General features: G+C 44.2%; 1 protein-coding gene across 4 annotated transcripts in view; it reads left to right on the forward strand.

Moving 5' to 3' along the window:
- GGACT (gamma-glutamylamine cyclotransferase) overlaps nt 1–13912 on the forward strand; it is a 29919-nt gene extending 16007 nt beyond the window's left edge. For 2 of the 4 annotated variants that reach the window (XM_044429573.1, XM_044429571.1), the window contains exon 2: nt 12117–13912. In XM_044429573.1, the coding sequence (XP_044285508.1) occupies nt 12134–12607 (474 nt within the window). In that variant the 5' untranslated portion in view covers nt 12117–12133 and the 3' untranslated portion in view covers nt 12608–13912. Of the gene's footprint in view, nt 1–5310; nt 5793–11660; nt 11666–12116 lie in introns of those variants that run through there. The other 2 variants (XM_044429572.1, XM_044429574.1) reach the window with 2 other exon arrangements.
- The last annotated feature ends 1160 nt before the right edge of the window (nt 13913–15072 follow it).

Here is a 15072-nt window from a genome sequence, read left to right on the forward strand (position 1 = left end):
TTCCCTGACTTACCAGTCACAGTTTCTTGGGCACAATCTGATTTTAATAGTTTTAATTCTTTAATTCTTTATTACTGTTACTATTATTATATCCCCTTTTTATTTTTCCACAATCAGATATTTTACTGGAGGTAGAATGGTATATAAATATTGCAAATAAATTTTGCAATATCTGGGAAAAATAAAGCACTGCTCACAGCAGGTCATATATCCCTAATGGATTGCATTTGTGCATGTGCACAAGCATCTATGCAATGTCTTCCTGTTCACAGAGTGCTAGAGATAAACTCCACTTCCCAAGCCCTTTGCAATATAAAATGCCTTCCTTGGAGCACACACATCCCATCTGTCATAAAGATGGGCAGTTTGCTAAAGCATCACTATCACTCATTTCTTAGCAATGTTCCTGTGGAAACAAGCACTGAAACCTAGCACAGGTCTAGGCCATGAGGAAATGTCTCTTATAGAGTTCTTGGGGATATAGGAAATGGGATACCATCTGGAGTAAAGAAGGAGCAAATCCTTGTTTTTCTAGGGACCCCACGGGAGCTGGTATATCTACCATCAGTGGTGTCCCTTTACTTTCTACTATATATGTGAATGGCAGCCACAAGCACAGGGTTTAGGTATTAATCTGGCAGCTGCGGTGTGTATGGAGTGTCAGATACTATATTGCATCATGCTGGTAGGGCACTCTGCTGGCTTATGCGTAAATATAAATAGCATGTATCAGTCATTTACAACACAACCCTGTGCATGCTATAGAGAAGCAGGCCCTACTGTGTCCAGTATTGTTCTCAAATAAGTTTTCTTAGGAGTTCACATTCATGAGCTGTGTAAACCTCACAGCTTTGCAAGAAAGGTCAGTTCTATTTTATTATTTCAAATGTTGAGTTTTAAAGCTGAAGGTGTGTAGTAAATTTCTGGCAAAGACCAGACTGAAGCAGGAATATCCTACTGTGTATTCATAAGCACTGTGCTAAGCTGTCATTTTATGTTGTTTATTTACCTAGCCTTTCCAAAATATATGTTATAACATGCTGTAAACACCAGGACCCAGAGTAAACCCATTAAGCTGGTGGGTTAAGAATGGTGAGAGATTCAGGACAGTTGTGAGGAAGTGCATCACACAGAGCACAATGAAACTGTGGACATTGTTACTGCGGGTTGCAGTGACGCCTGCCACCTGAGATGATGTTAAAAGGGAAGTGGGCAGATTTACGAAGGATGATGCTGTCAATGGCTACCCTTCACGGCTGCTGTGTATTTCTTCCAGTTACCAGAAGAAGCATGCCTGTATATCTTAGTTGCTGGGAATGTGAGTGAGGTGGTGCTGTTCCCCCCCGCCTCCCCTTGCTTGTGGGCTTCCCACAGGCAGCTGGTTGGCTACTGTGTGAACAGCAAGCCGGACTAGGTAGTCCTTTGATCTGGTCCAGCACAGCATTCCTTATGAAGCTGTTGTCAGAAATAAATGCAGAGTATTAAAATGTGGTCCTAGCTGGTCTGGTTGTGAGAATCTTGCTGTGGTTTTCAGCTGTTTTCATCTCAAGTCACATCATGTACTTTATTTTCTGTTATTTTTGCTTTCCTGCTCTAAAATACCGTTCTAAGCTGCACCAACAATTGGATAGGCTGTCAGTCATACTTAAAAGAAATCGCTTGAAGAGATGATATACAGATTTCACTCATTTTCCCAGGATATTAAACTTTAATGGCTGTAGTATGAATATTTCATGACAGCATCTTTTGAATAGCTTGGTTTGTCCTGGAGGATATTGTACATTATAAGACCTGATTTTTGCCTAGGCAAACTGGTGAAGTGCTGGAGCATCAGCTTTTTTTCTGTTTGATTACAAGGAAAAGCACATTTTGCCACTAAATCTTCTATGTGTGTGCCTTGATATTTGTTTTTTTACAGCTCTCTGATTGAAACTATGTATCAGATATTATTCTTTACTCTTGCCACAAGGTGGCTAAATAGCCTATTAATACGTATTAAAAGGTTCTTCTCTATGGAGGATTAAGGATCATTGAAGTTTCAAGCTTGGTCAGGTTTGTTCTGTATTTGTCTGCTCCTGCAGAGGAACATACAGAAGACTTAGGTAGTCATCCAAAAGCCACAGTATGACAATACTTTGTTTCGGCCAACTAAAATGTCACAGAAGAGTGAACAATATTTAGAGTTCTCCAGAGTTTTGGAGCTCTGAGATAGAAGTGAGTCTTCGCACAGAAATACATTTTTAAATTGTTTTGGGCAGAGAAGATTGTTGGTATCTTGGAATGAAGGTGGGGGGGGGAGAGAGAGAGCACGCTGTGCTTTCACTTCTCTCTTTTATTGTTGATACCCTAAATTGTCTCGAAAGTCCTGCTCTTTCATGCAATTCCATGTTCTAATTTACAGGGTTTTATGCACAGATATGTTAAGGGATGCAATTACAAACAGTGACCTTGCTTTAAGCTGCAGTTCCCTCATTCGCTTCAGCCCTGGTTTACTGTTGTGAAAATGATTAAAGTAAGCACAAGAGGGGAGGGAGGTTTGCGGGGATTCTCAGTGGCATGAAGAGCCTTCATGGGTCCAGAGGTCTCTCCTCCAAATGTTGCCCTTCATGACCCTCCATGAGCGGAGGCAACAGAAATACGGGAGGGGTGGACCTAGTGCTCCTCCTCCTCAATGTTTACTTGAACTGCTTTCACAATGCCTGAAAAGGGCTTTTTCTTCCTTTCATTGCTGCAGCATGTCAGCAACTAGGAGCCATAATGGAAACCCTATTATGAAGGGTTATGCAGAACACTGGAAACCTCTGGGCTCTTGGAATCAATTGGAACAAAATGTTCAAGGCCTCAGTTACCTTTGATAGATGAAGACTTGAGGAGAAACTCCTGATTTCATCTGTAAGAAGAACTCTTCTCCCTGAAACAACCCTGCCCCCCCCCCCCCCCGCACCACCAAAAGCGCAGCTCCATATGTGCAGGGGAGAAATTGCTTAATGTAAATGAAGCATATCTTTTGCAGACAGATGCTCTGCTTTCTATGGAGATTTTAATGTGCATTTTCATTTTCCCTTTTATACTTTAACTTATTAACTCTGACAAGTAACCTCTTGGTTGTGAACAATTTAATTCACAATTCACTTTTTCTGATTCAAAGTGAACATGAGTGCCCTAATCCCCTAATGGGAATTAATTGCATGTTTCACTGCTTAACTCTGATCCTTTCTCCATCCCCACTGGGACAAGTTTCTTCCTGAAGGATCTGTGTTTGTTATTCAAAACACAATCTGAGAGGTAATGCTTTTTCTAGAGCAACTGAATATTAATGTTCTTTCCTTTGTAGGCAAACAAACTGCAGCCTCGAACCCATCTGATGCCATGAATGAGAAACATACAGACCTAAATGTTGATGAACTAATGGAGCAAAACAGTGTGCATTTTGAAAAGGCGGCACCACAAAAAAGGAGCATGTGGTCTTAAGGGGAGAGGCTTCAGTGTTCTGGGAAAATAGTATTCTCTTCTTCTCTTGGAAAGTAAATAACACAAGGCATGCTCCCTGGTCAAAGCAAGATGGCTAGTTTTAAACTGGCAGCTTCTGACAGGGTTCCTTTTCTTTAGGACTTTTAAATAGTGCATTTTGAACATGAAAGAAAACATTTTTGATAAACTTGCCTCCATCCTGAAAATTATGCAGGAAGTGCTAAGCTTGACAGCTTTTCTCAAGGCCACATATTTTATTTTGATCCCACCTTCCTTCCAAGAAGTAGAAGTGGGCATCCATGGTGCTCTCACTCTCCTCTCTACATGTTTATCATCACAACAGCCCTGTGAGTAGGCATGGTGAGTTAGGGCTGAGAGCTAGTGAAATCACTAGCTCTTAGCCTGTGAGCTGAGGCTAGCTTATAGCCTAAAACTCTCCAATCCCCAGTGCTGGACAGGGACCTGGGAGATTTGGGCTCTAGTCTCCACTCAGCCATGAAGCTCTCTTTGGGCCAGGCACAGAGTCTAACCTACCTCAAAGGGTTGTTGTTGCAAGGATAAATGGGATGGGGAACCTTGAATTGCTCACAAGAGGAAAACAGGCATGTCATAAACATAATAATAATCACCACAGTGGCTCTCGTCTAGTAATTTTATAGCTGAGCAGGGAGCTGGACCACGACTGCTGGCCTCACACATACTATGCCAGTCATTTCCAAATGCATGCCATGAGGGAACTACTTGTGTAGCATGGTAAGCAAATGAATATTGAAAGGCTTGTGTGACACCTAAGTACACTCCAGCAGAGTCCTGCTGCCTGCTGTGCTTCTCTGTGTGATTCACAACTTTAGTTTGGCTCTTCCTACTCAGTCTCCTCTGAGGCTCTGCATGTATTTATTGCATTTGTATACCTCTCCACAGTAGTTGAAGCTCTCTGATTGATTCAGAAAGGAACTGATGTTCTTCGAGTGATCGTCTGTGCATGCGCACATATGGGCTCCGTGCCTGCAGGGGCCTGTTGTCAGGGAGATTTTCAAAGCTAAGCTCAATTTTTGCAGGAGCCCCATCCTCTCTCCCTCTACAATAAATAGGAAGGGCTCCCACCATTTTCCCCAGTTCAAAAGAGACTGATGTTTTGGCTTCAGAACTGGAGATGGAGGAGGAACGGTTCAGTCCACATCACAATGGAACAGAACAGTCTGTATAGGGACTGAAGATTGACGACACCACCATGGGGGTGGTGGGTGGGTTGTGTGAATGCACAGATGACTACTCAAAGGACATCAGTTACACGTAAGCAACTGTGCATCGCACACATTATTCTGATGGAATGCACTCTTGGTAGTTGCAGGAGCTGTGGTCCAGCGAGTTGCTGCATCAGTTTAATTGTCTCTATGATCCAGTTGGTAAGCTGCTGGGAATCAATGGGGTCAACCCAGACCATTCACTGTAGGCAGCAAAGAGTTTCTGGGAATGGCAAAATGGTTTGGTAAAGGACCGATAAAAGCCCAGGGCTCATCGAACAACGAGGGTGTGCAGGGCCGATTCCGTGGGAGTGGATGGTGTCGGGAAGAATGCTAGTAATGTCTTGGTTTAGGTGGAATTGGGAGGCAACTTTCAGCAAGAATGCCTTGTCTGGTCAGAGAATTGCCTTGTCTTTGTGAAAGGTAAGGAATGGTGGGTCTATGCATAGTGTGCATAGTTCACTTGCTTTCCTGGCTGAGGAAGGGCTCCCTTCCAGAAGAGAAAGCACAGTTCTCCAATGGCCAGGGACTTGAAAAGGGGATTCATCAGCACCTGGAGTACTACAGATAGACTCCATCCCAGTGCGATGGATTGGGTGGTGGATTCAGATTGGGTACACATTTAAGGAACCAATGGGGCAGAGAATGGGAGAAGATGGAGAAATCATTCCATGAAATGAAGAAAAGGCCACTAGGTAAGCTTTGATAGATGACAGTTTTGGTATGGAGTGAATGTAGGAAAGTCAGGATTTGGTAGATGAAGGCCTGGAGTGGATTGAAGGATTCCTTCTGAGTGAAGCCCAGAAAGCATTCTATTTAGAAACATATGAATGCCTTGTGTTTGGTTGCAGTGCTGCCTCTAAAATCAATTAGATTTCAGGATGGAGGTAGAGATCCTGGTCTACTTGCATATTCTCTGTCATGAGTTGATGTCTTGATGTCTGGATGACGGATCATTCCTCAATTCTGGGAGAAGATGTCCAGTCTCCTCAGCAGGTGGATGAACTCATGGTTTGACATGTGGAGAAGGTGGGCAAACCATGGTTGATGGGGGCACCATGGAGTCACTAGAGTGCAGTAAGTGTTGAGCCTTCTGATTTTTTCCAGTACTTTGGTGATCAGCGGGGAATGGGGGAACAAGTAGAAGAGTGTTCTGTCCCATGGCTGGAGGAACACGTCATCCAGCAAGCCTTGGCCAAAACCAGCATGGGAGCAGAAAACTTCACATGCCATATTCATTGGTGTCGCACACAGTCCATGATGGGGTCACCCAGGTCTCAAAGAGGCTGCATAGGATGTTCTGGTGAAGCTGCCATTCATGAATTGTTTGTGGCATTCTGCTGTAATGTTGGTGGTTCCAGCAAGGTGGGTGACCACAACAGTAATGCCTTGAGCTATGCACCAGTCCCATCTTTGCAGTGTAAGGCAGGTCAGGGAGGCTGACCGGGTGCCACCTTGTTTGTTCAGATAGAACACCAGCATAGTGTTGTCCAAAGAGATTTGAATGTGTCTGCCCTCAAAGAGCTGCCAGAATGCAAGCAACACTTTCTGGACCACTAAGAGTTTGAGGAAATTGATATGGTTCCCTCAGTCCCGCTCAGTCCACAGTCTTGGGTCTTGCTGACCATGCAGTGGGCTCCCCACCCTAAGAGAGGCGCATCTGCTGTTAGAGTGAGGGGTTCTTTTGAAGGTGTAAAGGCAATCCTGCCCACTAGGTTGTGCTTGTTGTTTCACCAGGAAAGGCTTGCTTGAATGGAACAGGGAAATACCAACAGTTTTTTGATCAAGTTGCACTGAGGCCCGAAGGCCTGGGCAAACCATAGTTGTAAAGGTCGCATCCCTAACCTTGCAAACTAGTCAACAGCCACCATGGAAGCACGTGGCCAAGGAGTCATTGAACTTGTTGAATAGTCACCCTGGGGTCAAGCTGGAGGTGGAGAGTTGAGGCGATAAGAGTTGTTAACTTGATCCAGAAGGAGGTATGCTTGGGCTGTCATGGAATCCAGGTGTTCTCCAATGTACAGGATCGCCTGGGAAGGGACAAGCAGAGATTTATCATCATTAGTGCAGAGTTCTAATTGGTCCAAAAGATTACAAGTTTCACGAACAGATCCCAACAGATCCTTCAGGGATGGAACAATCAGTAGCCAATCATCCAGGTATGGGAAGAGTCAGAACCCTTGTAGCCAAAGATGTGCACAAACTATAGTCATGCATTTGGTGAACAACTGTGGGGTTGTGGATAGGCTGAATGGTAGGACCGAAAGTTCAAATGCCTCAGTCCCAATTTGGAACGTGAGGAAGTAATGGTAGTCTGGGTGGACAGACACATGAAAATAGGTGTCTTTCAAATCAACGGATGCAAACCAGTCCCCTTGGTGCAGTAGAAAGAGATGCCTTTGAAAAAGAGACTATGTGGAACTTCTTGTGGGAAAAGAAGACGTTAACGTCTTGCAGGTCTAAAATGGGATGAAGGCTGCCAAACTTCTTCAGAATGGTGAAGTACTGGGAGTAGAAGCCGTAATTCAGGTCAGATGGGGGAATGGGACAGATTGCTCCTTTCAACAATAATGTGTTGACCTCGCCACTAAGGCTGGGGAAAGTGGTGTTAAGTGCACAGTTCTTTGTGGTGGCAGAGTGTCATGTTCAATTAGATATCCATTCTCCAAAATGGAAAGAACCCACCAGTCTGATGTTCTGGCATCCCATTTGGGAAGGTAGTTGTTATGGTAGCCTTTGACCTATACCAGTGCCAAGGGAGGTAGACTGCTTCACACAAGGAGTCCTTGCTAATGTCTCTCAGTATCCAAGCACTTTTTGCTAGTTTTCTGGAACCATGAAGACTGGGGGTACCAGGTCCCATGATTTCTCTGGATGGTATACAGATGACTCCCACTGACTGTACTGTGGGTCCCAGGGCCTCTGTTACCAAGGATAGCTGGGGATGGTAGTGGTGGGGCCCAGTAGGCTTCCTAGTCCCAAGTCACTGGTGGGGACCTGGTCCCTTATGTTGGCCAACAGGTGGTGCTGTAGGACAGAGTTGGTCCCATATGGTCCATATGGTGGTCCAGTGGCTGGATAAGAGAGTGAGAGTGGTGGTTGTTAGTGTGAGGAGCCAGTGGATCCAGGTGGAGACAGAGGTGGTGGACTGGCATAGATAAGAGGATGGTCTGTTTCATGTCTCCCCTTCAGAGGAGTGGGAAGTGGTCAGTTCTGCTTGTGCCATCAAGCCCAATGGAGGACCTGGCGTAGGAACCAGTGGTGAGTCAGCAGAGAGATTGGTTGTGGAGATAGTGTAGATGTGGTAGCCATGGCTGCTGGTGGAATGGGTGACTGAATGCACACTGATGGTACTGATGGTGAATGGTATCTGGACCATCTTGAGGGTTTTTCTTTACACTTTCTGGCTGCCATCTTAGCATGGTTTACCATTTTGTGGGACTTTTGTGTCTATTTTTTTGTCTTCTCATCACATGGGCACGTGGTTCTTGTGGGAACCAGTAAATTGGCTGGAGGAGCCCCAGCAGCTGCTGATGCAGCATGAGAGGAGGCAGAAGCCCAGGAGGTTGACAGGCAGTCCTGAAAGCTTGTGGTGACTGATTGTATCATCATCAGGGCAATCTGCACACTCTGGTCTTGAGTTGCCCCACCCGGTTCTTGGAGGCCTACCGGGTGAAGGCCCAGCAGTGGCGGCAAGAGTCCACTTGGTGGCCTTCGCAAAATAGGCAAAGAAAATGCCTGTCTATAGCCACAATGGACACATTTCAGGAAAGCTGCCTTGAGGGCCATTGGGAACAGGTAGAAGAAAAGAGGTATGTGGAGAAAGAAGTGGTGATAGGGGAGTTTACTGGGGGCGTGTGGATAAGAGTAGGTTAAAAAACAGTATAAAATTGAAGGAAAATAGGTAAAAGTAGAGATGTACTTGAGAGTTTAGAAGATTCTAGAAGCTGAAGGAACGTAGAGAGCCAGAAGCCCAAGGCACCCCAGATGATGGTCAGAAAAGAATTGGGGGAAATGGCAGGTGCCCTCCCATTTATACCAGAGGGGGAGGGGTGGAGGCTCCCACTGAAAATTGAGCTTAGCTACAAAAAATCTTCCCAACAAACAGGCACAGAGTCCATATGTTTGATCCACAGAGGCCACGGAGAAGAACAATGTATGTCGGTTTAATGGTTATGGTTTCTCTAAAGCATCCTGGGAATTGAAATGTGCTGTGGCTCCAGGAATTTTCTGATAGTAGTAGGTTCTTCTCTGGAACTAGAGTCCACAGAGTTCCTTGGGGAGAAGGGCATGGAGAAAATGAAGGGCAGTTCAGCTGAAGGAAGTCTGCAGTGCAGATACATTTTGAAGAGGTTCAGGGCTGCACTGTCTCTGCTCCTGGCATGGCCGGCTCTTTTCAAGGACTGCTGGTGCACAGAGGCAGCAAAAGTGCCCTCAGGAGGTGCTGTCAGTGTGGTCTCCCCATGTGTCATTGCTGGAGTTCAGAGGGAGGTCCCTTGGTGCTCAGGAGAGGTGCCTGGTGACTTATGCAAGAATGGAGGGTGCTTATTTTAGTAACGGCATTTTTATTCGGCAGTTCCTTGCTGTCTTACCTTCTCCGACAGTAAACCTCTTGGGCTGTGGCAAGAGTGAATTTTGCTTCCAATTTGAATTGGGAAAAATACTTGGCACTACATTCGCTCTAAATAAATGAAACAGACTTAAGGACAAGCTTTGGAGAGTTCTTTATTTAAGACTGTTTAATGACCCAGCATCTACAACTGAGGCCAGGTGTCCTGCCCACCTTCTGAAGATTCTATACATCTGGTAATTAGAGACCAAACTGCTGTGTTGGGGAAAACCAGAGGCCCTCTCTCCTAGCAGTTCAGTGACTGATAGCAAAATTTGGGAAAGCGTCAGATGTTCTGGGCTTTAGGTAGACAGAACCATTACAAAGGGAGGGAGGGAGGTGCAGCTGGGAAGCAGAATACTTTGAACAGTAGCCAAAGGATGAAATGGGAACCTTTTCATTATATTAGTAAATAGGAGCTTCTTTTGCCCTATACTGGGAAAGTTGCTCCCAAAATGGAACATCAAAATAGGCAGCCAGGTGTATTGCAAAGGATGAGCTCCTCACTTGTGCCAAAAGCTCGAGTCACAATCTGTGACAGACGCCACCCCCCCAATGAGAAACATCAAACATGCTGGAAATGGTGTGATGGAATGACGGGTAGATCTTTGGCAGAATATGTGCAGCACCCATTGTGTAAGGCATGTTAACGGTAACAGATGTGAATAAAAGGGATGGTGAATATTGACCTCTGCTTTTAAAAAAGGAGGTAAAATCTGTACATTTTGCTTGTTGCATTCGGTTAAAGGAAGCATCAGTAGTTGATTTAGGGAACTCTGTCCTCCAGCACTGCACACAACATACTCATCAAAACCATCAGAGAACTTCTGTTAAGGAAGAAAATAAACACCCCTCACACTGTGTCAGGTGTGAAACCTTGCCTTAAGAAGTACAGTGACTCCAAAGCCATCATGTTATTTAACTTGTTTATTTAATTTCTACATTGCCCAACAGCTGAAGCTCCCTGGTGGTTTAGAAGACTCTTGCTGTAGGCATGCCACTGCATGATGTGTCCAAATATTGTTGTGTGCCAGGAAAACTGGACACACGAATTAACATACCAGGCTTTTGTTCAAGGGAGCAGAATTTTCTAGTGCTCATTTCCCTTGTAAGTCTGCAATCCTTGCTTTTCAAGTCTAAATTAGCATTTAAGAATGTAATTCAGGAACTACAGTTACAAAGCTGCTTCATAACACTAAGTGCACCTGCCCCATACATTGTTTGTGAGACATGGGTGCCTGTTCACTCTTCACTTTACATTTTGGTTTATTTTTTCCCCCCTACAGTTGTTTGATGTGATGTTTGAAACATTACCTCTCAGTTGTTGTAGGGTTAAACAACCTACAGTTAGTAAACAAGCCATGAGTTGGTATTACATCTAAACTTATTTGATTATGTATAACTTCTTTTGTTTTTAAAGGAAGTGGTGCATTTGCAATGTAAAGAATCCTTTGGTGATGTATGGTTTCCAAGTCTACGTCTAGTGTTTCAATGAATATTCCAAACCTATATGTATATCACAATATAGTGTATTCCTCACTGCTTGTTTTCATCTCACTCTTTGACCAAAGGAGGTAGTTGTTAAGGAAAAAAAAGTATTGTTCTCCCAATAGTTAACAACAATAAATCATGTGTTATGATTTCTGTCCTGCTTTCCCACCCATGGTTCAGGGTGTGATGGGCATAGCAATCGTGACAGCAGGGAAAGTCAGAGATGGAAGGAAAGCCACTTCCTAAGCCCAGCTTAAGTATTCCCCCCCTCCATGCAGAGCAGTTTTCTTTTCCTGCCCAATGGGAAATAAATTAACCATTCCAGCTCTAAGGCTGGCATTTTTCCTGGGCTTTGTTTTGGCTGTGTCATGGGGAATATCAGGTCCTGCAGCTCCATGGCCACCCTGTTTCTAAATCATATTAATATTCAATTGGTAGAGGCAGGTGCATGGTTGGTGGTTATCTGAATGTCTGCCATACGCTTTGGTAATTATGAAGTCAAATGGAATCTTTGGGGACACTGATATTATCAGATCTTCCATACAATTGAGTATTCATATATGTGGCTGAATAAAAAATTGGGCTGTACACAGCTGTTTCTGAGTGGGCCCAGTCACACAACAGAACAGCCCACCGTGGTGAGGCTGTGGCATGTGTGGCCACCATTTTGAATATACAACCCCTACCCAGGAGTGGTTTTGCCACGAGCACCTGGCAAACATTGGTTATGCAAGAATTAAACACCACTTGCACAACTCAAGGTCTGTTCTAGTATCACGTAAGGGTTACTTAACTCTCATATAACCGGTACTTCCCAACTTTGCATACCGTAACAACCCCAAAGTGGGGGGTTGGAGATGAATGTTGGCACCCATGAGTATCATGACTCGGTATGGGTTAAATGATGTATATTTAATGTGGGCTAAACCTGAATGGCTGTCGAAAACACTCATGAAAACAGCTGCTTAGATTGGTCAGCCCAGCTTGCATACTAACTTTTCCATGCAGCTGTATAACCGCATACTCTGTGAGGAGGAGCCGAACAGTGCAAGCCAAACCCTCGGTAACTAGAATGGTGTCTGCTACCTACTTCATAAAAATGATCAGTTATTTTTTATTTTTTGCTATGGCCATGGTCTGTCTTTAGGCTTGTTCTTAACTGAAATGTTATCCTGTTACCCAGTTGGCTTGGTTTTAAGCAAGTGTGTTTATTTTTTTGCTGCAAGAGCTGCACTGTTTTAAAGAGCAACATTTGTGCAAAGTACAATGCATTATTAATGCTAAATTTTCTTTTCTTTCAGTCCCTTCAGTTGGAAGAATGGCCCGTGTCTTTGTCTATGGAACCCTTAAGAAAGGCCAGCCAAACTATCCACACATGATAAATGGAGCTCATGGGACATCCAGATTCCAGGGCAAGGGACTCACAGTGGAGAGATACCCCCTGGTGATTGCAGGGAAATACAACATTCCTTATTTGCTGAACTACCCAGGAAAGGGGCACCGTGTCACTGGAGAGATTTATTCTGTTGATGACCAGATGTTGCAATTCCTTGATGAGTTTGAAGGTTGCCCGGACATGTATCAGCGTACCCCAGTGAGAATTGAAGTAGTTGACTGGGAAGGGAAAAGCAGTGCCCCTGAAGGGAGACCAGCTGTTAACAGCATTCTGGAATGCTATATGTATAGCACTGCTACTTATCAGCCTGAGTGGATAAATCTCCCTTTCTATGACGACTATGATTCCTCTGGGAAACACAGACTCCCGTACGTGCTACGGGAAAGCAGAGAGTAAAACTGGGAAATGAAAGATAACTTCCAGAACACATGCAGGAACTGAATAAAATCTCTTGCAATTTATACTGAAAGGAGGCACTAGTATTTCTGATCAGCATCCAGGTGATTTCAAACAATTGTTTTAGAGTGCAGTCAGGGTTACAAACCCTAACTTTCTAGCTATGCGAGGAGAATAACAGGTATTTTGTTTTTTTTACTTTTTGAAACCACACTTCTTTATTTAAAACTTGATTAAGAAAACGTTTTTGTGCAAGGCAAATTGTGCATGACTACAATTTTAGCAGTGTGCTAAGGAGAGAAAAAAGTAGCTCCCTCAGTATAAACCATTTTTTTGGTTACTGCGCAGTCTTCACTGAAGCCAGAAAATTACTCTTTGAAGAAATCCATCAATCAAACGCTGCTACCCAAGAAAGTTCACTAATGGAATTCAACCAGCAAAGAGGTCCCCTTAACATCAAGAATGATCAGAGCACCAGCTTTTCATGATATTAGACACTCTTCTATTGTGGCAAACCTGACATTGTCCTGCAGTGGCAAATTCAATCAATGGCATTACGTTGCCAAGAGTCACTGTCCCCAGTTACGCCACGGAAGCGCCAGAGAAAGTTGTGGCATATAAATTGGTACCAAGGTGGTGGTAAGAAAATGTGGTATGGAGGGAGGTGGGAGTGTCTGTGGAGGGGGAGTTGTATTTAACTTTCCCGTCCAATGTCTTTTTACTGCTGCCTAACTGACTACAGGCAGTGAGTGCTTCCAATTGGACTGCTCCTATTGCTCCCAGTCAAAAAGCACGTTTAGCTTCTTTTGTCTTTACACATTCCATGGTGATCGCACAACAATGCCTCATGTGGAAACACCCTGAACTGTTGGGTGTTGATTAAGTGTCAGGTTTTTGAATTGCACATGAATCAGCACCTTTCCACTTAGAGCCCATGATGTTGAAAGGGGGAAAAGGCAGAGATCAGAGTATTTCTTTCTGATGAAAGAAATACTGCCACATGCACGCCCAAATCTTTGACCCTGACGGATTCCATGTTCTGAGCTGATTATACTTTTAAAAGAATTAGTACATAGGTAAGGCCTTGTTATACCACTGAAGTGCAAGGCAGTTCCTGATATGATTAAACCCACAATACTTCCCTTTTTTCCTTTGTATAATTATTCTGTTCTTTAAGTTTGTATATATGCAATTCCTTGACTATATTTGTTCTACTTTCTTGCCTTTCTCATCCCTCCTTATCTGCAATATTCTGTTTGTTCATTATCTTCCTTTCTTATTTTTCAAGTAATACATAAACTTTCACAGGGATTATTTTAATTATGCAATTGCAATAATAATAAAAATTTGCAAAAGTTGATGTAGTTTATGTATGTACACACACACACCACGTGCTTTGATGTTATTTAAAACATTTCACATTATGTTTTATAGCTGGCTATACTGAAACATTTTGGCACTATCATATTTTGAGTTAAATCTGGGAACTTTCAAACTGTCTGATGAACTATAATAGATCTGGGTGAAACTTAGGGGTTTTGACAGGGAAAGAGACCTGACAGTGGGGGTATGTTATCACCCTCCAGGTCAACTTGAGACCCTGGATGATGTCCTGACAGGCCAGATTCTAAGATATCTCGGGGAAGAGACACAGTAATTATGGGAGATTTCAATCTCCCGGATATTACTTGGGAGACTCACTCGGCGGTGACAGCCAGGTCACGTCGCTTCCTAGAAGCTATAGAGGGAGGGTTTTTCACACAGAGGGTCGAGAGGCAACGAGGGGGGAAACATCCTTGACTTGGTCTTGACCAATAGGGAGGAGCTGATAGATGAAGTACAGATTAGGGGAGCTCTGGATGCGAGTGATCATCCTTTGCTTTGAGATCAGGGGACTGGGGACGTGCAGCAGGTCGAGCACTAGAAGCTGGGACTTCAAGAGGGCCAACTTTGGCCAACTGAAGGCCAGACTGGGGAAAGTCTCCTGGGATAGGTTACTGGAAGGTAAGCGAGTTGAGGAGGGGTGGATAGCACTCAAAAGGGAGGTTTTGGAGGCGCAAGCCTTGATGATACCTCTAGTCAGTATGGTGGGGAGGCAGAGGAGAGTGCCGCCATGGATGCGAAAGGAGGTGGTTAGAGGGATTAGATGAAAGAGGAACCGCCGCAGGAAATGGGTACTGGGGGAAATAGACAAAAGGGTATACCAGGAGGAGGAGGCCCGTTGCAGAAGGATTCTTCGCAAGGCTAAGGCTGATTACGAGCTGAGACTTGCCAAGAATATCAAGAGCAACATAAAGGGCTTCTTTCAGCATGTAAATAAGAAGAGGAAGGGGAGACAAGTGGTGGGACCACCAAATAAGGAGGAAGGAGATCCAGTGACTGGTATGAGGGAACAGGCACAGATGCTAAACAACTATTTTGCCTCTGTGTTCTCCCCAAAGCAGGACGGGGGATATCCGCATAGG

Source organism: Varanus komodoensis, unplaced genomic scaffold (genome assembly GCF_004798865.1).
Source record: "Varanus komodoensis strain SLA01 unplaced genomic scaffold, ASM479886v1 scaffold2, whole genome shotgun sequence".
Classification (NCBI taxonomy): domain Eukaryota; kingdom Metazoa; phylum Chordata; class Lepidosauria; order Squamata; family Varanidae; genus Varanus; species Varanus komodoensis.